The sequence below is a fragment of the Juglans regia genome, chromosome 1, assembly GCF_001411555.2.
Source record: "Juglans regia cultivar Chandler chromosome 1, Walnut 2.0, whole genome shotgun sequence".
Classification (NCBI taxonomy): Eukaryota; Viridiplantae; Streptophyta; class Magnoliopsida; order Fagales; family Juglandaceae; genus Juglans; species Juglans regia.
The window spans coordinates 33952537-33980250 of record NC_049901.1 but is presented as its reverse complement, the minus strand read 5'-3'; the positions used below and the strand labels follow the sequence as shown (position 1 = coordinate 33980250).

Genomic DNA, 27714 nt, shown 5'->3' with positions numbered 1-27714 from the left:
CATTTACGTTTTAAATCTTGAATTGATATTTTAAACTTAGTAGATAATTTTTAAATGGAGCCGAGTATTTTAAGATCTTTAAAATATTTTCATAAGTCCAAAATTATTTTAAATGTGGTGTTTTTAATGTTATTGGACTAAGCCAAATTTTTAAAGTAAGCCTCTTTATATTTTTGAAACCCCAAAAATAATATAGTTTTAGCAAAGTTTTTTATTTAAATAATTTTATTTCTTTAGGAATATTATTTAATATTCGTTATTTTATTTTATGTTAAAAACTATATTTATTCAGATGATTTTATTTCTCTTAAGAAATATTTAATAAACTCATAGTTTTATTTTATGCTGAAGAATATAATTATCTAATAAGAATAGTTTGGTTTTAATACTTAGTATATTTACCTTCCATTTATTTTCTAGTCTTTATTTTCTATTTAGTCCTCTTTTATTCCTCTTAGTGTAATCCCTACCGTTCGATCTAGGTTAGGAACCCCTGGATGTAGGGCTAGGCTTAAAACCCTAATTCCCTAATTTCCTCTTTTCTCCCAATCCCCTTCCCATGTCATCCCTCCCCCCACAAGCCGAACCCCAGTTGTAACTCTCTTCTCCCTCACCTCCACTACACCGCCACCATCGACAGTGCCATGTCCACCTTCACACCGTCACCGGCCGACTAGCTCCTCCTCCCCTCTGCTTCTCACTGTCACAAGGTTGGCCCTCTACATAGTGACGGTGATGATAGATTTTAAGGTAGTTAAGGTTCGTACTTCATACAACGCCATCCTTCACTAACCAACTCTGAATAAGTTGAGGGACATTACCTCCACCTATAACTTGAAGATGAAGTTTCTGGTGAACGAGATCTGGGCAAAGTGTGGGGAGCAATCACTAGCACGTGAATGCTACTTGCAAAAGTTAAAGAATAGAGGCATAGACATCCAGACTACTAAAGAGGTAGAGTGCAAACAAACCATTCCCCTGCCACCGGAGCTGATGGAGCAAGGGGTGGAGGCATGGGACAAGTGCAATCTGTTGTAAGTAGAACTCGTGGCTTTGTACCCAGGCTGACTGGACACCACGACCAGAATCGGGACCCGGCTAACATCGGGCCTCATAGAGCAACTGAGGCAACTTTTAGTCAAGCATAGGGATGTGTTTGCGTGGGGGCACAAAGACATGCCAGGCTTCAATTTAGAAATTATAGAATATCACCTTTGCGAGGACCTGGAAGCCAAAGGGTGATGCAGAAGCTGAGGAGTTTAAAGCAAAGAAATACAGGGTTATAGTCGAGGAAATAGATTGCCTCTTAGAGACAATATTTTTTTAGGAAGCCCATGGCCTCAAATGTTGTGCTGGTAAAGAAAGCAAACGACAAGTGGAGGATGTCTATGGATTTCAATGACCTAAATAAGGCGTGTAAGAAGAACAGCTTTTCCCTGCCTCTAATCGACCTGATAGTAGACTCCACGATGAGCCACTAAATGCTAATATTCATGAACGTGTATTCTAGATATACGCAATGAACCAGAGCGGCGAAGAAAAGACCTCCTTTATAGCCGAATAGGGCCTATACTGCTACCAAGTAATTCCCTTAGGTTTAGAAAATGTGGGGGTGACATATCATAGGCTAGTAAACCACATGTTCAAAGGAAATATTGGATGGAATATGGAGGTTTAGTTAGATTACCTATTGGTTAAAAGTGAGGAACCCTACTACCACATAGTGATCTTGAGGGAGGCCTTTGTGGTACTGCACAAATATAAGATGAAATCCACGACTCGGCTTAATGCACTTTCAGTGTAAGGTCTTGCAAGTTCTTAGGCTTCATGGTCTTAGAGCAAAGAATCAAGGCTAATCCATAGAAAATTAGGACACTATTGGAAATGAACCTTAGGGGAGCTAAATAGGGTATAGAAGTTGATCGGCAAAATAACGACATTGAATCGGTTCATGTCAAGGCCGACGGACAACTGCTTGTTATTTTTTGGGGTGCTACAAAAGGCACACAATGGAAACAATGAACGAAATGAGGCATTTGAATAGTTGACTGCATACCAAGCTAATCCTCCCATCTTAAGTCAGATGAAGCCAGGGGAGGTCCTATATTTATACCTATCAGTCAGGCCATATGCCTTTTCCAATGTGCTTACTCGGTAAGAAGACAAGAAGCAAAGGGTGGTGTAGTATATGAGTTGTGCCCTAAAAGGAGTAGAAACGCGCTACCCACACGAAGAGATGTTAGCATTGGCGCTAGTAGTCACCACCCACTAGTTGAGACCCTACTTCCAAACCCACTCAACAACACTTCTGGTGGATTGGTAAATTGGTCGATTGAACTTACTGAGTTTGACATCGATTACATTCCCAGAAAATGCCATGAAAAGGCAAGTCTTGACATACTTCATCGTTGAGTTCGTCAACTTCCTGGAAGAAACATGACTAGCCTTGAAGGGAAGTCCCTGGCAAGTGTGCGTGGACGGCTCTTCCTACCGCAACAGTGGGGGAGTAGGCCTCCACCTTCTCATAGATCGGGTGGAAGAAATCTACTACGTTGTGACGATGACATTCAAGGTCACTAACAATGAGTCAGGATATGATGCATTGCTGGTAGGACTAGACGTGGCAGAAGGGTTGGGAGGAAATGAGGTTAAGGTGCAAGCAGATTCCCAAGTTGTAGTAACCAAGTAATAGGGGATATTCCTACGATAGGGGTGGGAGCGGTGTGATCGCTTCCAGTATTTTGGCATTTGAGAAATACCTCAAGAAAGTAATAGGTGAGCAAACAAGCTAGCACACACCGCTTTAGGGGCAAAAAACTCACTCTCTTCTTGGGAACTACCCACGGCCAATTTGCAACATGAGCAAATACCTGACTATGAGGAACTACTGGATGAATGAGCAAAGGTGAGGAAGGCAAAAAAATGGTCGCCAAATTTACCTATGTAGAAGGAGTGCTTTCTTAACACCACTCCTAAGATATATGTCTGCGGAAGAAGCTCAATACGTTTGGTAGAAACACACGAAGGAATATGCAGAACCCATTTAGGCAGCAAAGCGTTAGCACAAAAATCCCAAAGAGCAAGGTATTAATGGTCGTAAGTGCTAAAGAATGCGAAAAAAATCGTTAGAAAATGTGCAAATGCCATCTACATGGTAATATACCTCGCAGCCCACCCAAAGAATTAAGGACAGTAGTCATACTATGGATGTTCTCACTTTAGGGAATCAATAATGTAGGACCCTTGCAGACCGGGAGGGATCGGGTCAAGTTCGTAGTGGTCGCCATCGATTATTTCCCGGAATGGGTAGAAATAGAGGAGCTTGCAACGATCATAGTCGGTAATATGGTAAAATTCCTCTAGAAGTCTATAGTATGTTGTTTTGGGATACTATGTGTTTTAAACTTAGAGAACGGGAAATAGTCTATTGTATGTCATGTTGGAATACCACGAGTTATAATCTCAAACAACATGAAGTAGTTTCAAAGTGATCGAATAGACCTATAGTCGGCCTCTGCCTGCGCTTGCTCCCCATGAGCAGCTTCGAGGTCATTCCAAAGGCGAGAGTAGGAATGCTCGCCCTCTGCGACTTTGCTCACATACTCAAGATAGTGCTCACTCGTTCTCACTAGCTCGTCCTTCAGCCTATCGTCGCGATCGCGCTCCACGGTCACTACCTGATCCAAAAGTGAAGAGGCATGCATCACCTCTTACTGACTCTACTAGGACAAAGCCAACTTATCTAAACTCTCAGAAGCTAAGGCATGCTCGAGATTAGAAACCTCCGCCCTCAAGGCTGCAATCCCGACCTTTTGGGGGAACAAACGGGAGCTTGGTTGGGACTACGCTCCCACCCATTTACCTCTCTCCTCGAAACCAACTTGGAGCACCTCCTCCATGAACTAATGCAAGGATTGCAGCTGCTGCTCCAAAGTGGAGTGGCAGAGTGTGACCCAATTGGCCAATGAAGGCGGCCCCTGCAATGGAAGATGATCGATTGGACAACAATGTTGAGAAGACACACGAGAAAGAAAAGAAGTTATGTATTGGGGAGAGAAAACAGTCAAGGTCTTGAATGATCTGGTCAGTGGGAGAGTCTGAAGTCTCATGCACTTGCATGGTAGGTGCAAAAGGACGAGTAGGCAATGGAATGGATGGCCTAGGGCCAGGGTTGTTACCCTTGACGATCAGTCTAGCAGCACGGTCCACTAGGGTGACAGATTAAGCGAACAATTACACGAGGGCAGCTTGGGCTTGTAAATGAGCCTTGAGTTGGTTCCCTTTGGGGCAGCTATTGCCCGATAGCCCCTCAGTCAATGAAAAGTCAACAGCAAGAACCTCTTCAAATTAAGGGGACAACGGTGTCTACCCCATGTGAGAAATCCCTGATGGGACCACGCGCTCAAATGAAAAAAGAGCCGAACTTGAGGAAGGGAACAAAGGCACCTCCCCAACAAAGGGACTCCTCGACAAGACTGCCAACAGGAGAAAATATAATTGAAGCCCTTCCCACATGGAAAACGCCAAAAGGAGTTCCAAGCTCCCCCAACATTGTTTGGGGTTTCCCTCGCCTGAGAAGATGCTCTAACTAGACAACGGCGACTCGACCGCAGCCCCAACTTCCCTAGACACGATGTTTGGGGTGGCAGGAGCACACCCTACCTCACAGACCTCTTGAACTTCCACGGATTCACTCATTGCCGAACAAGGTGACAAAGTCTAGAATCAATCAAAGCAAACCCTGGGGGGCGAGCCAGGAAAGACAATCAGAGTGATGTCAAAGAGGGAGAGATCAAGTACCAAATCCATATCGTCCCCCCTGGTTGAGGATTTTAGCTCGACGCACAAGATGCGCCAAAGAATGATGCTCGAGCTTGTCACTGGGTGCAAAGTGCAGGAACAACAAGCAGCAGGATACCCACCGAACCCCCCTTCCCCCCAGAAATTGGGGTCAGGACAAACACAAGCCCCACCTCGAACCCCAAAGGCGCCACGAGACCCTACACACTTAACATGTGACTTTTTCCCTTTTGGATCCAACGTGGGTGGGGGCATGCCTTTATCATCCTCGAACGGGAACTGAGCCATTTGAACCAAGCAACGGATGGCCAACAACCTACAATCAATCCGTCAACGCCAGGAATCGAGTGACATTCTCTTTGGTGAGAATCTTGTATGAATTTACAACAGTTGGGTTACGCATAACTAATGCCATGCATAAACAAGATCCACGTCCTCTTGCTCCCTCTTGGTGAGGGCATCCTCGAAGTCGCAACCATCTGAAACAGGACTCCAAGAGCTCGTGATGGTTGGCCTCACCGACAGGAAACTACCATCCAGACCCAGAAACATAGAAGTTCAATCCCAGTTCTTCACGTGGGAATAGTGTTTCTCTAGTCGAACAACCCTATAGCTCCCACCTAACGCCATTGTTTCCCATCATGCTGCCTAATGCCATGAGTGTGAAGCAACTCGTAGGAGGTAAGGTCCAAACTCTCTTCAGCTACAGCTCCTAGGACCTTGTGCTACGCAACGTAGTAGGATGGCATGATCCTCTAGACGTAGCAACTGAGCAGATGCCACCATCAAGAAATCTTAGATGTCGTGAATTGTGTGGACAAATGAAAGTTTCAACCCTATCTAGAACAACTCGTCGTCTTCGGCGGCCCTCTTAGAGTCAACAATGCTATTGGTCGGATCGGGCAGTATCAACTCAACATATTTAGGGATCCCATAGCTATCCCATAGGGAATCCAGCTCCGCTTGAGTAGTGGTGGTTGTCTGACTAAGCCCTCGAGTACTTCTGTCTGTGAAGAACTACCACCGAAGGGCTCAATAGAGGACCAACTCGATTGAGAAGACCGGGAAGGAGTTTTGGGACCCATTGGTTCGAACGGGTAAACCTGTGGTTACAAAAGGGCACAAACCTTGTCAAGAACAAAGGTGCGAGAAAATTAATGAGAAGGAAGAAAGATATGCACAGTGTATAGGAGCATAACAAAGTATATAAAGAGGAAGGAATGATGGTTATGCGAAGAATAAATAGGGAGGAGCAAATTAAGTAGCTATGATCAAAAGGGAAAACACCACGTGTCAAGGACTGGGAGGTCACGCTGAGTCTAAATATTTTCAATTTATTAGTAGCATGTTTTTCCAAAACTAACTATAATAATTTGCTCATTGTCAGTTCACTTCTAAGGGGTTGGAGTTGTGCACACCTCCAAGGAAACCAAGCACTTAGCAACGTTTCCAAAACTCATTGAAGTGGTAAATGGCATTTACAAGAAAGTACCGGTTGTAAATGTGGCAGCTGATGGCAAGATAGTCAGTAGAATTGATGACCAAATGGAAAGGTGATGCCTTTTGAGAATGCAGCCTTGGAATTTGAGGATCATTTTTATTTGGCCCTAACATGCATTAAGCAAACATTATAGTTTTACGTGTAAAGCCCCGTCTCTGAGAGTCCGGAGAGTTAACTCATCTTACCTGATAATCAACTCCAACATTGCTAATATACTTCCAAAAGCTCCAAATCAAACGTAAACATTTCAAATTTAAATAACCACACACACTCGTATATAAAATCTTCAATTCAGTAACCCCAAAAATTACCAACTTCTCTACATGTCACTTAAACTCACATTTCAACAACATAATTATCAAAATCACCAATACTCATCGAAAGCTTTCTATTCTTAATCCACTATTTTTAAGTCATCTCACCCAATTCTTCGTAATCTTGATCTTCAGCTGAAATATCCAAAAATCATATGAAAATATTGGAGATAAGAGGGGGTGAGTTATCAACAACTCAGTAAGTAGAGAACATATACTAGTATACAAACATGAGCATTTACAGATTTCAGAATGCAGAACAAAACACTTTTTATTTTCAGAATGCAGAGTCAGAACATGTTATAAAAAATATCAGAGCGAAAGTTTCAAAAGATATTCTTATTCAAAGTCTTTTGGCATAGCATAACTGACCACCATCATACCAGAACATCATATCACATCAGAGGCCATGTTTAACCCCCGTGGTAGGGTTGTGCAAATCCCGGTAGCTAACCGAGCAGAAACAGAATGTGAATCTTCTCCTTATTTATTTTCGGAGCCCTGAGTGTGCACACATGAAAAACTACCAGAAAAACCACTTTGTTTCCAAAGTGGGTGCACCAGAAACAGAACAGTTGGTACCAACCCAAACAGAAGCCATTATTAGCACCTGTGGTAGGTCAAATAGATCACCATCCACAAACCACATCCCGATTTCAGAATGTCATGCCAAAAGTTTTTAGAAATCACATCATATCAGAGTACAGAACATCTTCAGAACAGAACAGAGTTTTCAGAAATCACATCATATCAGAGTACAGAACATCTTCAGAACAGAATAGAGTTTTCAGAAATTACAAAACATAATTTTATGCACAAACTTTCATATTCGCTGTCTTTTGCACAGTTCATAAGCAAAATGTAAAATAGCTCATGTCTACACTAGTCATGCCAGAAAATACTTTATTCTTAAACAGAATCTCATGAGTAATAGAAAACAAATAACTGAGGTAGTTCAAATCTCTTTTCATAACAAAACATGCATATTTTAAAAAATCAACCTCAACCCTTTTTATTTTTATGCAAATCTAGCATAGGAACCCTGCTTACCTGGACAACTTAGCTTTTCAAAATTTTCCTCAAAAATGTCGAGTCGACTATAAATCGTCACATATAAAAATAATCACATAATTTTCGTAAGTTTTCAATCAATCACGGATTTCGATATTTAAGCCTAAGCTTCTAAAATAACCTATTTTAATTCCTCAAAACTTAAAACCCTCATAATCTCAAAATATATAATCACTTCCTAAAAATCAGTAATATCTACCATAACCAACGTCAAACTCAAAACACCAATATTCAAACCTGAAACAGCCAACAAATCTCATAGCATAAACCAATCACACTAGCAACTCCATCATCCAATCCAACCAACCCCCTTACTCCTCGACTCAGTTCGGCACAACCAACCAATTCACAGTAAATATGAGTTAGCGCGAAAATACATTTAAATCTCAAAAGTTCTTTGAAAAAATACTTACAATGCTATAATATAATTTTTGAAAGATCACAGAGGTGTTAGAAGTGGCGGCACAGCAACGGAATAGTGCAAAATGCACTGTGGCCGTGGGTCTCAAAAACTCACTTTTGAACGGGGACAAACCAAGACCCGAGATTGATAGGGAAGGGCTTAGGGATGTCAGTGAAGCCAATGGTGGTGGTGGTTGGCCGTGGGTAGCAGCGTAGAGGGTGGTTGAAGACTAAAATGTCCAAAACGTAAATGTTGATGAATGTGCTTCACCAGTGGTAGATCGGAGCTGGGGTTGAGTGAGTGCATTGGGTTGCTAGGAGGTCGAGGATGAAGTGGTGAAGAAATGGTGGCCGATGGTGGCACGACGGCGGTGCGCGAGCACAAGGAACGGCGCGGCTTAGTGTTGAGCGTGGGAGCAAACGGCAGCACGGGAGGAGCTGAGATTGGAGGGAGGTGGTCACCGGAGGGTGGGGAAGGGAGTGGGCTGGGCAGTGTCGCCGGACAAAGGAGCACGGCGGCGGGATGGGAGAGGAAGGAAAACACACGGGGAGAGAGAGGGAACGGCCCAGCGCGTGGGAGAGGAGAGAGAGAGAGGAGGAAAGAAATGGAGGGAAAAAGAAAAAGAGGAAGAAAAGAAAAAGGGGAAAAGAAAAACGAAGGGAAAAGAAATGAGGTACAATCCTCACATCTTGGGTCACAAAAATGATCCAAGAAAAAGATTTCAGAACAGTAAGTTAAATAAAATAATTCAAACGTAGTAATTAAATGAAAATAATATAATTAAATCCAACAATAAGTTAATTGAATATGAAAATCAATTTAAATGCATAACAATAATTAATATTAAAAAAAAAACTTCAAAATAATTTTCACAAAATTAAAAATCATAAAAATAACCCAACTAAAAATTCAACAACTTTAAAATAAGAGAATAAATTTTTGAATTAATAAAAATAATCATTCAATAAAAATACACTAAAATACGGGGTGTTACATTACGAGTGTCTGTGACTCATGAAAGTTAAAGCATTGAACGTAGAAAGCACAAATAAGGATATGGCCCTAACATGCATTAAGCAAACATTATCTGTAGCAGATAGCTAACTTTACGAGTGCCCGTGCCACAATACAGCTCTCCTTGTAAGATGTTAAATTGTAGTTCAACTTGTTAAAGAGTTCTTCCATTGTTAAAGTTATAGATAACCATTGGTCTTTGTAAAGAGCTTTCTCACTTTTTTCTCTGTTGTAAAAACGTTTTCCCACTTTTTGGACGTTTTTTTTTAAAACGTTTAACCCTTGGTCTTTGTGGAGGCCTTTTTCCCAACGCTTGTATGCATATTTGCGACAGAGATGGAAACGCCGCAAAAATTTTTTGCAGCGACATCCTTCTACGCAAGTAAATTTCTCATTCCCGTCAATGCTTTTAAAAGCTGCAAAATTGTCTAGTACTTGTAGTGAGTTTTTATTTTTTGCTGTGATTTATTAACGATGCTATCATGTATTTGCAACGCGATCGGTCAATTGGTGGAGGCCTTTTTTGCAGCGCCTGAATGTCTATTTATTAGTGGCATTTTTTAGGCTTTTAGTGGAAAAGTTGAAGTGCTGGAAAAGATCAAAATCCTTGTAGTGTTTGGCCTACATTTTGTCAAATTTCAATTTCTAAAGTTGATTTTAATTACTTAATTATTATTCCCTTCTGTTTCTATTGTACTTCTTAAAAAAATTGTTTTAATGGACTAGTTTTGGCATTATATTCTCCAAAATCATTCATGAGTTTTGATAGACTAGTTTACTACGAAACATTATGCTCTATTTAAGTACACGCAATACAAAATTTGGATCAGCTTAGGCCTATGTCTTTATCTAGATTTAGCTAGAAAATCACTTTTTTTTAGCACACTTTTCAAAAAATGGTTGATGTGTATATTTAAATTCTCTCTCTCTTCTATTAAAACAAGACCAACTCATGAGATAGTTGATTAGCCCCCATTGCATTTTAACGATGGTTCACACAACTAGTTCAGTATTTTATTAATACCTTAATTTGATATGGGCCCAATTTATGTTGCGATTTCAAGGAATAACTTGATGTCAAATATAATACCGTCGAAATATTATAAGGAGTCCTTTCATTCATCCATATTATTTCTAGCTTTGCATGTCTTTCTTTGAAAGCCTTTTCATTGTCAAGCCTTTTCAAACAATAGGGCTCTGTTCGGGAGAATAAGCATACTAAGAAAAAGTTTTATATATATCATGTGTAAGGAAACCAAAGAATCTACACATACAGATTTGACCCGTAATAATTGAAACAACTGAAAAAAAGTAGTGCATCATATTGCATGGGAGGTAGTGCACATTGACTTTGATTATGATTTATAAATTCTATGCGGTCGGATAAGAGGCTTGCATAGCTATACCACATAGGCCTTCCTTTGCATCAACATCTCTTTGCATCCTTATGTACCCTTCTTCACCCCATTCTGTACCCCATGAGTTCTTCACCAGCCAATACTTGGTCCCATCACTAGTAACCCCATAACCAACAGCAGTAACGCCATGGTCTAGGCTAGTACCACACTCTCCAGTAAAAATTCCGCTCGAATAGAATTGGAAGTCAGATCCTCCAGCATCTATGGCAACAGAAATTGGCTGATTAGCTACAGCCTTAAGAAGTGCCTTCTCACTATTGGCTGGTACATCTTCGTAGCCGTTTATGTTGGCTGCATGGTTGGTTTCTCCCTTTGTGTTGCAGGTTCCATCCACACCTGTGTAAGGATAGTTGGCTTCCGTAGTAAGACCGTGATTGTTTTGGATGAACTGGAAAGCATTGTCCATCAAACCACCACTACAACCTTGGTCCACTCCTTTAATGTCGCAGTCAACCAGCTCTTGCTCTGACAAAGAGATTAGTTTACCACTTTTTAGCTTAGTAATTCCTTCCATGGCTGCCACTGCTGAAAATGCCCAGCAACATCCTACATTTCATCACCAAAAAGTGTTGGGAACATAAAGTGGACATAGTTCATCTCAAAATTAGACACTTACCACATTGGCCTTGGTCTTTGATGGGTGTTACAGCTCCCTTCTTTCTCCAATCCATAGTAGAAGGCAATGCAGTCACATTTTGATATTTGAAGGAAGAAGTCTTTGTTGAGCACTCATGCCCCTTGAATCTATTTCGTGAGGCTTTGAACTCTTCATTCGTAAGATCTGCAAATTGGTTGACTCCTAACTTGTAAGGTTTGTTTCCAACGTCGTTGAAAGATTCTATAAGCGCCACATTTTCCTTAAATATCTTCAAACGCTTCTCCTTCTCCTGATTATTTTCGTATAACCGTCCATAACGAGCCATCCATTGTTCATGCATCTCACGCATTGCCACATCTTGGAGGGTGCGAGCAGCAACTTGAGAAGCCAAAGCTCCCAAAGTGAGGATCAAAGCAAAACAAATGCATTGGCATTGGTTAGAGAAGCCCATGGTTTGGTCTGGTTGCTGCAATGACTAGCATACTTGCTCTTAACATTTATATAGAGACAATCCTCCCTCATCAATTGCATGCTATAACATTAGAGAAAGATATAGCGTTGGAAATGATCTCATTTGGACAGATAAAAGAATAAGTAATTTGGTTATTTTCAATTGGCATTTTGGATATTCTTGTTACAAAGTGTCTCTTTATGATCATATTTGTCTATATTTATTTCTGTGGAGTGTTAAACTAATATGTTCATTGGTTGGTAGTACACATATAGATTGGTGTTTTGTCTTTTATTGTTTGGGCTTACCCATGCAATCAAAACCAAAATGGTCTCACCGTAACGTTTCGCTTGTTTATAAGAAAAAGTACAACACAACGTTGGATAAACGCAGTTTGATCATTCTCCAAAGGCATTTCAACGTTTCTGTACGTTGGTTTGTCAAGTAGTATTCCATATAAACTAGCATTCATACATTAGTACGTAGTACTTGTATAGGTTTATCTATTCCCAGCGTGCGAACATCATTTTTCATGAGCATGCAATAAAAAACACATAAGATGATATTTATACATTTATTTGTTGAGTAATGTCAGATGCAGTCGTAAAGTGTGCTAGCCCCCTGCATTCCATTTGAAAAATAGTAGGGCTACCATTAAAAATAATTTTTTTTATGTGGATTCCAGATTTATCTACTTTTTTAAAGAGAGTACGCGAGACTTACACGGCCTAAGACCGTACAAATCATCCTCTGCTTCTTAGCCAAACAAGACTAATTAGTAAATAAGATGAACATCCGCTCTGGGTCTTTTGAATAATTCTTTAGGACAAGGTTGACCTATAATTGTAGGACATCTTGTCTTCCTCGTATGAATGTGGCATTATTTTGAGACGCCTAAACATATTTGTAAAACTATAATACCATTTTTGTTTAAATAAATATTTTAAAATACACTTATATGAAATTATAATAATAATAAAAGTATGAGTAAAAGAAGAAAATGGGTCTCAATATGTTCTAATTTTCACTTAATTAAATTTTAAGAAAATAAATCGTTTTATGAAGAAAATAAAAACCTTTAAAGATATCTATGAAGAAGAAAATGTTATACATACATACACACATACATATATATATATATATATATATATAATTATCAATTGGAGTGGGGATAATTTTTTATGTCAAAAGCTAATTTTGATAGGGACCAAACTCTAATTATAGACATAAAGATATGTTTAATTTTTTATTTCTTTTAAAGTTATATACATATAATAAACAATGAATATTAAAATTCTGAACTAAAACGATGTATGAAATATATATTTTATGTTATGCTATATGTAGAATTTATAGATATATAGCTGTGATGGGGAAAATAATTGGTCTCGGCCCATGGTAGCAGGAAGTGTTAAATGCAGGAGTTGGGCCCCCGATAGGGCCCGACCCAGTCACAAGAGCCGTGGTCGATAAAGTGAAACCCGGTTTGGAACCAGGTTGAACGGGTCGGGGTGGGCGAGAGATCCAGAAGAAGGGCAGAAAGAAAGATGATGACACGCCTCATCAAGCAGAAGAGAGGCGCAGAGCAGGAGCCATGCCTTGTTTAATGCGACCCAGAGCAGAGGCCACATCGCATTTGATATGGCCCGGGATGTAAGGTGTGCTGTATTAAATGCAACCCAGAGTAGGGATCTCGTCGCATTAAAGGCAACCCAGATGTAAGGTGTGCATTATTAAATGCGGCCCAGAATCAGAAGTGACGGATGCAGAAGATCCTGGGGCCATCGCTGCTCGTAAAAGAATAATGCTAAGGCTGCTCGGTCATGGAATGCGTAGGACAAGTGTAACGCCCCAAACCCGGGTGGCTTGGAGAATTACTACCTGTCACTCATAAACATGTCTCCCAACACATCCAAAGAATAATCTCTGAAGACTTCATAAGTGAAATCAATCTCATATCTTCTAAATAATCTCATTACAAACTCCACACAATCTTTAATGCAATAATAATAAATCAAAGGGTCCACAATCTCCCGGTAATAGTAACATACCAAACTGATAAAACCATAGGTCCTACTAAACCCATAATTAAAACTCAAAGACATTAAAACTAAGAACATCAGAAGTCCTTCTTCTAACCACAACTCATCAGCTTAAACACGTTCACCAATCTAATCCAGGTCCTCATTTGGACTCTTCACATCATCTGAAAAATATTATAATGATAGGGGTAAGTTATCAACAACTCAGTAAGCAGAAAACCTATACTAGTGTGTAAACATGAGCCATTTTTAGAAAGTTTAGTATGCAGATACAAAACATTTTATTTTCATGTACATATCTCAATACGTATTATTAGAAAAATCAGAGCGACATTTCAACCCTTTCATATTCACAAACCATTTCATATTCAAGAACACTTTGGCATAACATAACTGAATATCTTCATCTTATCATATCATATCGTGTCATATTAAATACCATGTTTAACCCCCGTGGTAGGGTTGTGCTATCCCCGGTGGCCAAACCAGGCAGTATCATATTGTGTAACTTTCCCTTTTTCAATCTCGGAGCCCCGAGTGTGCACACAGGAAAGAACACATAAAAGACCACTTTGTTTCCAAAGTGGGTGCACTCATATCATATCATATCATGTTGGTACCAACCATATCACGTGAACCAGTATCATCATATCACAAACATACTTAGAATCAGAATACAATAGATAAGTATGCCAAAGGTTTTTCATATTCATATCGTATCAACCACATGTTGAACATATTCACATCATTTCCATTTGATCATAAACAAACACAAATCATTTTATATCATACGTACAAAAAAATTCACAGATATCGCAATCGCTCTCTTTTGCACATTTCAGAATTATGTCAAATATTGCTCATGTCTACACATTTCATATCAAAAGCATTTCTTTTCTCTTTCATACGTATCTCATGAGTAAATGCAAAAATATATTTACTGAGGTTGTTTTTCACATTTTCTTTTAAAAAATAAAATGTACATTTTTACAAACAATCTTAGTTCATTTTTTTTTATGCAAATCTAGTATAGGAACCCCGCTTACCTGACTCCTGCAGCGTATTATCTATAACTTGTACACGGTCCCTATTCGGCTCGTCACCTATTCATAAAAAAATATAAACTAAATATTAAAGTCCAACAATACAAAATTGGTCTTAAACAACTCAAGACCCAACTTCTAGACCATAATTCAGCAAATTTAATCAAACCCAAATAGTCAAATAACAAATCCGGACAGCCCACACTTCAACCCAAAATATTCTATACCAAACTCAGCATTGTCCAATACAAGCGTCAAAACCAATGTCAACTCAAATCCCAATAGCTCACACTTTTTCTAGCAGTTCACAATTTCAAACAATTACCACCAACTTAACCAAACAACACTTCACAAAGCACACTTCTTTCCATTCACAACTCCATACAGAAAGTATAAACTAATACTTCTAAATATTTTATCAACCACCAATCCAACAATTCCACTACAATGTAACTTCAAATAATCCAAACCTAGGACATTACACCACAAGAAATTCATTATACCAAGAAATGCCCAAAGAGCCGCCCACAAAACTGATCTAAAAAGAATGCATTACCCATAAATTTCAATGAGAAAGACTAGAAGTGGAAATGTGTGTGAGTGTGTGCAGAAAACAGAGGCAAGAAACTTACCCACGGCAACAAGAAATTCCAGCAAAGGCTTCAATGCCTACCCGAAACACACCAACCCGAATACTCACCACGCACAACAACCAGAAAATCACAAAACGTAACTCGACCCTCACGGCCAAAAACAGAAACTGCAGAAGAAAAAAAAAAGGATAAAACAAACCAAAATCGGGAAAGCAGCAGAAGGATTACGCTACAGCATAGGAGACCGAAAATCAAATGTTTGAAGATGGAATTCTTACCAGTCGAAAGATGGAGGGCTGTGGAATGATGCACGCCGTGTTGCGGAGAGAAAACCAAAACGTAAAAATGGAGAGAAACAGAGGTGCAGCAGACGGCAACTCACTGGAAACCAGAAGCAACGCAAAACGGAAATCAAAGTGAGGAGGTTTAGGGCATGGGATTCGGAATCTCAAAATAACGCCAGCAACTAGAAAAGAAGATGAAACTGAAAGAAAAGAGAGAGACGTGTGAGAGAGAGATGCGGGAGTGGAAGAACCGAAAGAAGAAACAGAAATGAGAAAGAGAGGGAAAAGAAATCGGGGGCTGGGGGAAGAAGATACTTACCCCAAAACGACGACGTTCGCACCTCCAAGAAATGGGCTGGGCCATTTCATGCATGGATCCGGGCCACACGACGCCTGGGCCTTACAGCAAGTCACCCAATCAACCCAGAACATGACCGCAGAAAGACCCAACACAGTAAGTATGAATAGAGGTGAACCCCATGACAGGTAATATATACACACTATTGCCTTAATACATTTTTCGAATGAGACCTCCACATTGATTCCATATAGTAAAACTCAAGTATCGGAGGATTAACGGACCAAGGAGGTCCTTTGTCTCCGTTTTGACTGTGCAAGATCACGTTTGGATAAACAGGGGGTGCGTAGTTGCCCAGGCCCGCTAAACACGACATCAACAGTGGCGCCATCTGTGAGATCTTTGTTGTCCCATAACTAGTGTGTCTTTTGTATGGCGACAACAACCCACTCCCGACATTCACAAAGCAAAAGGATGTAGTCTGAAGCAGTTGAAGCAAGGTTTAACCAACAAAATGAAGTGATACAAAAACTCATGGTGTATATGGAGACCCTCCGGCGGGAGAATACAGTGTTGCGAAGGAACGTCAAGGAGACTAAAGCGGACCAACAAAGCCACCATTCGGGGGACCACCCTCAACCAAACCCAGCTACTGTGGAAGAAGAGCGACGTAAGATAAACCTGCAGATTCAGATGGAAGTGGAAAAACAGATGGGCCAGCCTACCACGGTGGATCAGCTGCACAACAATGCGGGGTTGCCATATAGTACCGGCATTCTGGCAGTACCGATACCTCTGAGATTCAAAGTCCCTCAGATAAAAGCCTATGACGGGAATAAAGACCCTTTGGAGCATCTGGAAACTTTCAAGGTGCACATGACTCTTCACGGTTACCCTAGTAAAGTGGCATGTAGATCATTCCCCCTTACCCTGAAGGGGGTAGCGCGGGTGTGGTTTGTTTCTTTAAGGCCGGGGACGGTGGATAGCTTCGACGAACTAGCACGATGGTTTTTGACGCAGTTCATGGCTAGCCGGACAAGGAAGAGGCCGACTGCCTACCTGCTAACTGTTAAACAGAAAGGGGATGAGAGCCTTAAGTCGTATCTCTTCCGTTTCAACTGGGAACGAATGACCACCGACGAACAAGACGAAAAAATCACGTTAGTAGCATTATTGGGAGGGGTCTATCTTGCCCCGTAGTCCATTCATGGCAGAGATCGCACGAAAGACATCGTCGACTTTGAGGGAGTTTATGGACCGAGCAGATGGCTACATAAATGGGGAGGACACACTCCAAGCTCTGACAGCGTCGTGCAAACGCAACTTGGAGAAGGAAGATAAGAAAACAACGGAGCGTCGTCGAGAACCGGATCGAGAAGCTCAGCTAAAGGGGGCTGACAGGATCAAAGGAAAGGGGAAGCATGTCTCACTCTTGCTTCCCAGCTTAGCAGTAGAGATGGAAGAAAACTCAAGTCGACAAGAAGAACGGAGACAAGGCCCGCCACCGCTTAAATACTGTTCCTTTCACAAAAGCAGCGGGCACAATACCCAAGATTGTTACACGAGATGGGGAAGATATGATAATCCGGAAAACTGAACTGACAGGCGTGATGATGAAAGGGGTGAGTCGTGGTGAGAATATTACCCAAACTCCTGGAGAAATTGAGAGCGAAGTCCAGCCCGAAGGAATCCAAGACGAAGCCTGGTTCAGAGAAACCAAAACCAGAGTCCCATTTGAGGGAGTCGGGACTCGACTCACAAAGGTTATAGCCCTATTCGAAGATATTACTGTTCAACTCGGACAAGTGTCACCCATTCGGGCGAGGCAAGAGCCGGGGAAGGAAGGAGGAGAGGCACAAGCCCTAGCAAAACTCGAAGAACCAGCCGGGCCACCACCTATGACAATGACCGAGTTGGACTGTGAAGTAAGGGATGAGGCGGCCCTAAGACAAGCAGAGCCCGACGAACCCCTCATCTTGGTGCCGATGGATTCTAGGAGCCTGGAGTGGACGATACGAATGAGATCCAGAATGTTCGAGGAGCTGAGCCAGTCAATGAAGCAGCTACTTCTGGAACATAGTGATGTCTTTGCGTGGAGCCATGAGGAAATGCCAGGTATCGATGGGTCGGTGATAAAGCATCGACTCAATGTGAACCCTGAGGCGAAGAAGGTCGAGCAGAAGCGCCACATCTTCAGTCCGGAGAAATATGCGGCTATAGCGGAGGAAGTGGAATGCCTCCTCGCAGTGGGTTTCATTCGGGAAGTTTATTATCCCGAGTGGCTCTCCAATGTTGTGCTGGTGAAGAAAGCAAGTGGGAAGTGGAGAATGTGTGTTGACTTCACTGATTTGAATAAAGCGTGCCCAAAGGACAGTTTTCCTCTCGCGAGGATCGACTTGATTGTAGATTCAACTGCTGGGCATTCATTATTTAGCTTCATGGACGCATACTCTGGGTACAATCAGATAAGGATGAGTCCCAACGATGAGGAGAAAACAACTTTCATCACCAACAGAGGACTTTACTGTTACACAGCGATGCCGTTCGGCCTAAAAAATGCAGGAGCCATATACCAGCGCCTGGTCAACAAAATGTTTAAGAACCAGATCGGGAGGAATATGGAAGTCTATGTGGATGACTTGCTGGTTAAAAGCAAGAAGCCTGAACAACACCTTGCTGACCTCCGCGAGGCCTTTACGGTGCTGAGGGAGTACAAAATGAAGCTTAACCCACATAAGTGTGCCTTCGGAATAGAATCAGGGAAGTTCCTGGGCTTCATGGTTTCAGATTGGGGGATCGAGGCTAATCCTGAGAAGATCAGGGCCATCATGGACATGCCTCCGCCTAACAACATCAACAAAGTTCAGAAGTTAACAGGGAGGGCAGCCACCTTGGGCCGTTTTATCGCCATGTCGACCGACCGGTGCCTCCCTTTCTTTGGTGTCCTCCTAAAAGCACGAGGGTGGGAAGAAGACTGTGGCAGAGCTTTTGATGAACTGAAGGAGTACCTGGCTCACCCACCCCTACTCAGTCAAACCACCCCTGGAGAAAGCTTGATCGTGTATCTAGCGGTATCGCCTAGCGCGGTGTCTTCCGTGTTAACCCGAACAGACGTGGGGGTTTAGCGCCCAGTTTACCTTTCGAGGTGCGGAAGCCAGTTATCCCTGGACGGAGATGCTTGCCTTGGCGTTGGTGGTCACGGCTATGAGGTTAAGACCTTATTTCCACACCCATCCCATAAAAGTTCAAACCGATGTCCCCCTGAGGAAGATACTGCAAAAACCCGACATCTCAGGATGGATGACCAACTGGGCGATTGAGTTAAGCGAGTTCGAGATAGAATACCTCCCTCGGGCGGCGATAAAAGGACAGGTGCTAGCAGACTTCGTGGCCGAGTTCACAAACTTCCCAGAAGAAGTAATTATTACACCTCAAGGTAAGCCGTGGCAAGTGTACGTTGATGGCTCGTCTTGCCGAACAGGAGGTGGAGCGGGAATACACATAGTGACAGACTCAGGTGAGAGGTTCGACTACGCTCTCAAACTCGGGTTCAAGGTCACCAACAACGAGGCAGAGTATGAGGCGCTCCTATCGAGACTGATGCTTGCCAGATCCTTGGGCACAACTGAAGTTGAAATAAAAGCTGACTCGTAGATCGAGGTCAGACAAGTCACTGGGCAGTTTATCACTAAGGGGGGTAATTTGAAAAGATATCTCCAACGCGTGGGGGAAGAGCGAGATCACTTCCAATATTCTGCCATTCACCAAATTCCCAGATGAGAGAATCGGGAGGCAGATCAGCTAGCTAAGGCCGCCTCAATGCAAGAAGATGTCTTGCTCCCAAACCATGTCGTTGCTCGAACGGTGGATATGGCAGCAGTGGGAATTCAGGTAACAGACATTGAAATATTGCAGCCCCCAGAATGGCAGCAGATATTTTGAAGTTTCTTCAAGAAGGAATCCTCCCCGATGATCAAGAATAGGCCTGAAAGGTCAGAAACCGCGCAGCCAGATTCACATTGGTGGAGGGTTTCCTATACAAAAGGGGTTACATTGAGCCCCTGCTACGGTGCATTTCTACCGAGCAGGCTCAGTATGTGTTAGCAGAAATCCATGAGGGAATATGCGGCAGTCATGCGGGTGGGAGAGCACTGGCGTTACGAACTACTCGTGTAGGGTGTTACTAGCCCAATGCTCAAAAGGACGCCGAAAAGTTTCCCGAAAATGTCTTAAATGTCAAAAGATCGGAAGACCTACCTCATACCGGCTGAAGGATCACGAGAGGAACAAGCTACCACATCCGTGGAATGCAGAGCATTTAAAGAAGTATTTTGTGTAGAAATGATCCAAGCCAGACTTAAATGGATGTAAAACCATTTAAGGAAGTATTTGTGTAGAAAGGCTTTGTGAATTAGTATCGAAATATTGTGTTGTTGTATTTCCCTGAAACAGCTAGTCTCAATGCAGTCTAAATGACTTGCCGAGTTTCATGCAAAAAAGAAGAAGAAAATGCGTTGGTAAGGCAGCAGGGCCCCTCGGGCTCTGCCAACCTGTAGGAACCAATCCACGAAGTATAAAGCACAGGAACCGAGCCACGAGCTCGGACCTGCTAACAGCTAGTCTCAACGCAGTCTAAATGACTTGCCGAGCTTCGTGCAAAAAAGAAGAAGAAAATGTGTTGGTAAGGCAGCAGGGCCCCTTGGGCTCTGCCAACCTGTAGAAACCGAGCCACGAGCTCGGACCTACTAACAACTAGTCTCAACGCAGTCTAAATGACTTGCCAAGCTTCGTGCAAAAAAGAAGAAGAAAATGCGTTGGTAAGGCATCATGGCCCCTCGGGCTCTGCCAACCTATAGGAACCAATCCATGAAGTATAAAGCACAAGAACCGAGCCATGAGCTCGGACCTGCTAATAGCTAGTCTCAACGCAGTCTAAATGACTTGTCGAGCTTCATGCAAAAAAGAAGAAGAAAATGCATTGGTAAGGCAGCAGGGCCCCTCGGGCTCTGCCAACCTGTAGGAACCAATCCACGAAATATAAAGCACAGGAACCAAGCCACGAGCTTGGACCTGCTAACAGCTAGTCTCAACGCAGTCTAAATGACTTGCCGAGCTTCGTGCAAAAAAGAAGAATAAAATGAGTTGGTGAGACAACAAGGCCCCTCGGGCCCTACCAACTTGTAAAAACCAATCCATAAAGTACAAAGCACAAAAACCCGTAGACAGAAAAGTAGATGAAATCCTTTATATATGTATTTATTGAATGGAGTAACAAGTCTGACAACCGGGAAATCCCTGCAAAAAAAAAGGGGGGGAAAGGTTAGGCTACAAAGCCATAGTAAAGATAAACGTCGCAACATTGAAGAAATAGACGTCCTATGGGCTCAGCAAAGTCCGTCCCCTCTTCTGCGATTGTCCCCTTCAATGCATGTTTACGCCCTCTCAGCTATAGTCGTCGCGCCTCAGTCCTGATCGAGCACCGACTAAAACCTGCGGGATGCAGGTTCTGGTTCGCATGCATACGGAGGTAGATCCCCGTAAGCAAGGGGCAAGAACAAGTGAGACATTGTAAGCAAGAGAGTAAGAATAAGGGATGTATGAAACCCGCAGGGGTTCCACTAATGGAACCCCCAAACGACGGTTCTGACAAGCGTCCCAGGAGCCGGAACGGGAAGAGTCTGCCTCTCTTGGGCTATGGAAGAAAAGGGAAAAAGATCATAATAAACCGGTAGAGCTTATAAAGAGAAGAAAAGAAAAGGCCAGCCATGTTCCCGACGGAAGGTGAAAAGACCCCTTTTCATAACCAGGAATAGCCCTAGGCATGCCCAGGGCCTCATGACACCTAAGAGTTTTCTCCCAGCTCCACGTGTCCGCAAGAGCCCCAAGGTTACCCACGCGTCCCCGGTGGAGCGCGGGTCCCGAAGAACAATGCTCGAGGAGGATGAAACATGGGGAATCTTAGCTAACACAAAAGGAAAGAGAGAAGGTTGTCCGATGGAAAAGTTAAATGCGGAACTTGAGCCACGAGTATAAAAGGAACACCTGGTGCATTCGGCTAAAGTAAGATGACGCTTAAACCAAATTAAAAAAAAAAAGGGACGACAGTAAAAAGCAAGGTCAGCCGCCCACGTGAGTAAAAGTTATGGCAGGTGGCTCGATGGGCAATGGAAGAAGGACAGTAGGAGCGCAATGAAAAGTTAAGCTGAAATAAGGAAAGGCCTCACAATGAATGATGACGCTTACTAGGTACCCCCTGAAGAGCATGCCAGGAGCTAGGAACACATTGTACTAAGTTTAATGGGCGGATCCGGGCCAAAGACCTTTATCGAGAGGAGTTGCCCGTGAGGGGCCCCGCGGCATACACTCCCGTGCAGGCAGACCTTGCACCCAGTCGGATGAGTTGGGTTCCACATAAGGAAGGGGGCACAGGGCACAGGGCACAGTACCAAAAAATTAAAAATAAAAAGAGAAGAGGAAGTACACCGACCAGAATGAAAAAACCGAAGTCATTACTCTTTACATCGTTCATACATCAATAAAGAAATATATCTATGAAAAATGTGTATAATAAAGCAAGAAGAGTACAACGGAGCAAGAAGAAGAGCAGCTAAGGGGGAGGGTTGGAGAAAGCTAAGGGCATCTCTTTTGTACCCCAAGTCAACATCCTCTCGTAGGCCTTCACATCCGGAATAATCTCCCGGAGGTTCAAAGTGCAAAGGTCCGTCTCGGGGTTCTGAAGAAGCAACTTCTGGAGATGCTCGAGGCCCTCTTTGTACCCATTGATCCAAGCCTGGTTACAGAGAGCAGGAGCCCTCTTGATTTGGGATTCCAGCTGGGCTATACGGTCTTGTGCGGCCTTCAAAGAGGACTCCATACGAGAAACGGAGGCATGGGCCAGAGCCTTTGTCGCATATATAGATTTCATGAGCCCCATGTACCGATGGAACATACGGCCCCAAACCTGGCTGGAACTCCACTTTTGAGCCTCTAACGCCCCGATGGTGGCCTCATTCTACTTTAGCAGCTCTTGAGTGAACTCTAACTCACGCTCCAGTTCGGTTACCCGCCTATGTTCGCCTGCTAAAGCATCGACGACCCCAGTGCTCCTCCCAAAGGCCTCCCGAACGAATTCCAACTCCCCTTTCAGCCTCGATGCCTCAACTCAGGAACTTTCTCCCTCGGCTAGAAGAAGGCCAGATCGAGCTCGGGAGGCCTCCAGCTCCTTCTGTGTAGATTCCAAGTCAGCAACCGCTGAGGTTAGTCTGACCCGAAGTCTATCTGCTTCCATAGCCTTCAGCTCAAGCTCCTTGCGCCTAAGATCAAGCTCCAGACTCATGACCTTCATCAGCTCAGCCATATCCTTGTTGATCTTTAGTTGTTCACGGACCTTCTGGAGACGGAACCCATTACTCTCCTACTGGGACTCGTTTTCCACCTCCGAGGCTTGCTTCTCGCTTAGAAGCTTCTCCCCACGAAGGTTTAGGAGTTTGTTTAGCGCCTTCTGAGTCTTCAGCTCTTCTTCCAGAGCCACTTGTTCCTAGGAGACCAGCTCGGCGAACTCCTCAGCAGCCTGAAAGGTTTAACAACAAACCATCTCCTTAAGAAAAGGCCAATGAACAATGAAAAAAAAAAAGGGTTGGGGAGCCACACGGAAGAACACTCACGTGAACAAAAAGTGGCTTGAACTTTTGGAAGTAAGACTTGAAAAATGTTGTTCGAGTCTTAACATTACCCGACCTGGATCCCAGTGAAGCCCTGGGAGTGGAAAAAGAAGAGCGAACCATGGGCACCAAAGGTAGGGCAGCCTCGCTCGAAGGAAAAACTCTAGGAGAGGATCCCGCGGAGGGATCAAGCTCTCACCAGGAGTTTCACCCTTGCGGGAGGGGCTGACACTTGGCGAGGAATCGTCTTCCACCACCACCAGGTCGGCGTCTCGTGGTAGAGTGAGGGGCACAATGTTTGGAATTTGAGGCTCCTGGATGAGACAAGTAACCTGGTGTAAAGTGGGGTGACAAAAGGGGAGTAAACTGAATAAACGACCAATAAATGAGCCAGAAAAGGAGAAAGATTAATACCAGAATGGCCTCCGTTGGAAGGACGGCTGGATCCAAAATCGTCGGAAGGCCTGGCTCGGTAGGCAGGTCTAACACCTGCGCGGGAATTGGGGTGTTGGAATGGCACGAAGCTGCAACGCCCGAAGAGCTGGGTCCTTCGACCTCAGACCTGGGAATTGACCCGTCGGGATTTTGCCCCATGAACTCAGAAAGCATGGGCTCCCACGAAGGCAAGACCCCTTCCTCGGGATGGGGAACGGTGGGAACTGAGGATTCTCTAGAATGGGGCAAGTCCACATGCCCGGGAGAAGGGGCTGAAGGACATGATGGGCCTCCCGCAAAGGCCGCATCGAACTCAGCATGCATCTCCCCGAAGGAGGGCAGCCATTCGCTTTGGGACTGCTCTCCCTCGAGGAGAGTCTCCTCAAAGGAGACAAAATTTTCCGGCGCCTGCACCGGCCCGCAAGGCCCCAGGCCCTCGAAGGCCATGGCAAAAAGGGAAGCAACTACGGCCCCAGTGTCCACTTCTTCTATAGGATCTGGTTGGGAAGAAAAAACAGAATTACCAACAGTCGAGGTAAGAAAGATGTTTGTAAACAAGTAAACACACGACAACTTACCTCCAGCGAGATCAACCTTTTGGATAGGATGGCTAGCACTCTCCTCGATTCTAACTGAGCCGCCTTTGTGAGCAGCCCGCACAGACTCCCCCTGGCTCCCCCCCTTGTCGAGAACACCTTCCTTACAGCTGAGCGGCTGAGGGTTTGGAGGGAAGGGGGGGAGCGACAAGAGGTTCTTCGGTAGAGACATGCCGAGGAGGAGTAGGAGCCTCCTGCTCGGTGCGTTGTCTTTTGGAGCATTCCGTTTTGGAAGAAGCAAGAGCGGTGCGTTTATCTCCGCTCGAGGAAAGTGGGCCTGATAGAAAGTCTCGGCCTAGCACATGATTATGGGGTGGGAGAACAAGGAAACGACAAATATAATCGTCGTTCAGAAGCGTATCCGTCTCAGACAGGTCCGGGTGAGTTGAAACCCAGGACACGACGGAGGCAACTCGGAGTTCCTCTCTTTCCGATAAGGTGATGGCAAGCGATTTGGTGGTCGGAACTTTGCCCCACACCGACTGAATGGGGAATTCCCCGTATTCATTTTCCTCCTCAGGACACTCCCAGCTAGTGCCCCTAATGAAGAAGAACCATCGATGCCACTCCTTTATTGAAGAGTGTCGCCTCTCCAAAGACACGAAATGTCTTTCAGCAGAATACGACTGGAAGCTGCAATAGTTCCCATCCAATCGGGTAATTCGGTACATGCTCAGAAATTCACGAGCAGTTAGGTCTGGTTAATCTTCCGAATCGGACAGAACAAGGCGAAAGGCCATGCAACTGGCCAGGAGCAAACGCCAGGCGTTGGGGTTGAGTTGTGCTGGAGCAAGTTTCAGGTAGTCCAGAACGTCGCGGACAGGACGACAGAACGGAAGGTGAAGTCTGGTGGAGAACATGTGGGGGTAAAGTGTGACTGCCAGCGCCAGACCTTGGCTATCTACCACGGTGATGTGAGACGACAAAACCTCGACCGAAGTTCCATCGGGAAGGGGAAACTCCCTGTAAAAAGTTCGAAGCTCTGTCTTGGTCATGGTTGAAACCCATCGATGACCTACAAAGTAGTTGAAGCGGGATTCGTCAACGGCCTGTTTAGTCATGGCGAAAAGCGGAGAAGAAAACAGAAAGTATCGAAGGAATGCGAGGGGAAAGTATCGAATGAAGGAGGTAATGTCACGAAATAGCTTTCCGTATAAAGGGACGTTGAGGAACTTGAAGAGACGCCTCAATAACAGAAAGACGGTGCGGCGTTACCACTGTGTATACGTGAGAAATAAATGAACCGACGCCCAGTAAAAAAGGAAAGAATTATTTTGAATTTTCAGCCAACAAGTGTGCTTAAAATTTGCGGGGTACTGTGATGGGGAAAATAATTGGTCTCGGCCCACGGTAGCAAGAAGTGTTAAATGCAGGAGTTGGGCCCCCGATAGGGCCCGGCCCAGTCACAAGAGCCATGGTCGATAAAGTGAAACCCAGTTTGGAACTGGGTTGAACGGGTCAGGGTGGGCGAGAGATCCGGAAGAAGGGTAGAAAGAAAGATTGTGACATGCCTCATCAGACAGAAGGGAGGCGCAGAGTAGGAGCCATGCCGTGTTTAATGCGGCCCAGTGTAGAGGCCATATCGCATTTAATACGGCCCGGGATGTAAGGTGTGCTGCATTAAATGTGGCCCAGAATCAGAAGTGACGGATGCAGAAGATCCTGGGGCCATCGCTGCTCAGTAAAAGAATAATGCTAAGGCTGCTCAGTAATAGAATAATGGAATGCGTAAGACAAGTCACCCAATCAACCCAGAACACAACCGCGAAAAGGCCCAACACAGTAAGTATGAATAGAGGTGAACCCCACGACAGGTAATATATACACACTATTGCCTTAATACATCTTTCGGATGAGACCTCCACATTGATTCCATATACTAAACTCAAGCATCGGAGGATTAACGGACCAAGGAGGTCCTTTTTCTCCGTTTTAACTGTGCAGGATCACGTTTGGATAAACAGGGGGTGCGTAGTTGCCCAAGCGCCCAAAACACGACATCAACAATAGTGCTATAACACGACTAGACCCTTCATTTCATGTATTGCATTTTCCAATTTCAGATTTAGAGCGGCAGTGCATGTCTTAATACCAGAACATGTTTTGGTTGAGTGCTATAATCATAACGAAAACTAACTTTGTGTCTATTTATCCATCGACTTACTATATGAACATGATGCTTAAAGCAATATCGTAGCTGCGAGAATCCGCAACTTCATCAGTGATTGGGAAAGGATACCAAAAACTAATTCTCGTTTTATCTAATAACTAGCAAACATCTGCCGAATAAATAAATAATATTAATGAAATCAGAATGACATTATCAACTAATTAATATTTTACTTATGATAACAAATAATAATAAACAAGTAATTAATCATAAGTGCCAAAATAAAATAACAATAATAAATAGCAGTTAGTTGGTTAGTTACAATTAATAAAATAAATAAAAATTAAGTTGTTAGTTATAGTTAATAAAAAAATATAACAATTAAATGGTAATTAGTCCCAATTTATAAAATGAAATAACAATAAATAACAACCAAGTGGTTAGTCACAGTAAATAAAATGAATAATAATAATGGCTAGTACAAGTTAATAGAATAAACTACTGACATGTTCATAGGACTGACACCTTTCTCCTATTTATATTGTCAAAGCATATATATTTTCTTTTTTCTTCCAACATTCTTGTCTCCTTCCTTTTTTTCTTCTTTCTTTTCTGTCTTCTCTCCCCCTCTTCTCTACTTTTGCCAACAACTTCTTCCCTTCTTTCTTTTTCTTCTGTTTTCTCTTCATCCCTCGTACTTTTAGCTAATCATTTCTGTGGTGATCCCTGTCCCCGGTTGTGGTTAGACAAGGAACCGTGGCGCCCAATAAGAACATGTGTGCTTGTATACTAACGTGACTAACCGTTCATTTTCTCTTGATTGGTCTTGATTGATCATGAATCTCGTATTTACATTTTAAATCTTGAATTGATATTTTAAACTTAGTAGATGATTTTTAAATAGAACCGAGTATTTTAAAATCTTTAAAATATTTTCATAAGTCCAAAATTATTTTAAATGGGGTGTTTTTAATGTTATTGGACTAAGCCAAATTTTTAAAGTAAGCCTATTTATATTTTTGGAGCCCCAAAAATAATATAGTTTTAACAAAGTTTTTTATTTAAATAATTTTATTTCTTTA

At 43.2% G+C, this 27714-nt stretch overlaps 1 protein-coding gene across 1 annotated transcript; it reads right to left on the bottom strand.

Annotated features, from left to right (window-relative positions):
- Positions 1-10474: 10474 nt before the first annotated feature.
- LOC109016311 (senescence-specific cysteine protease SAG39-like) lies at positions 10475-11570 on the bottom strand. Its single transcript, XM_019004121.2, has 2 exons — positions 11138-11570; positions 10475-11067 (listed from the first exon to the last, which is right to left on the bottom strand). Exons 1-2 carry the CDS (start codon positions 11568-11570, stop codon positions 10475-10477), a joined length of 1026 nt encoding a protein of 341 aa, XP_018859666.2.
- Positions 11571-27714: the final 16144 nt, after the last annotated feature.

Coding starts and splice junctions, on each gene's coding strand:
- LOC109016311 (XM_019004121.2), bottom strand. CDS start 11,570: ATGGGCTTCTCTAACCAATGCCAATGCATTTGTTTTGCTTTGATCCTC. Junction 11,068..11,137: donor CAAAGACCAAGGCCAATGTG/GTAAGTGTCTAA, acceptor GATGAAATGTAG/GATGTTGCTGGGCATTTTCA.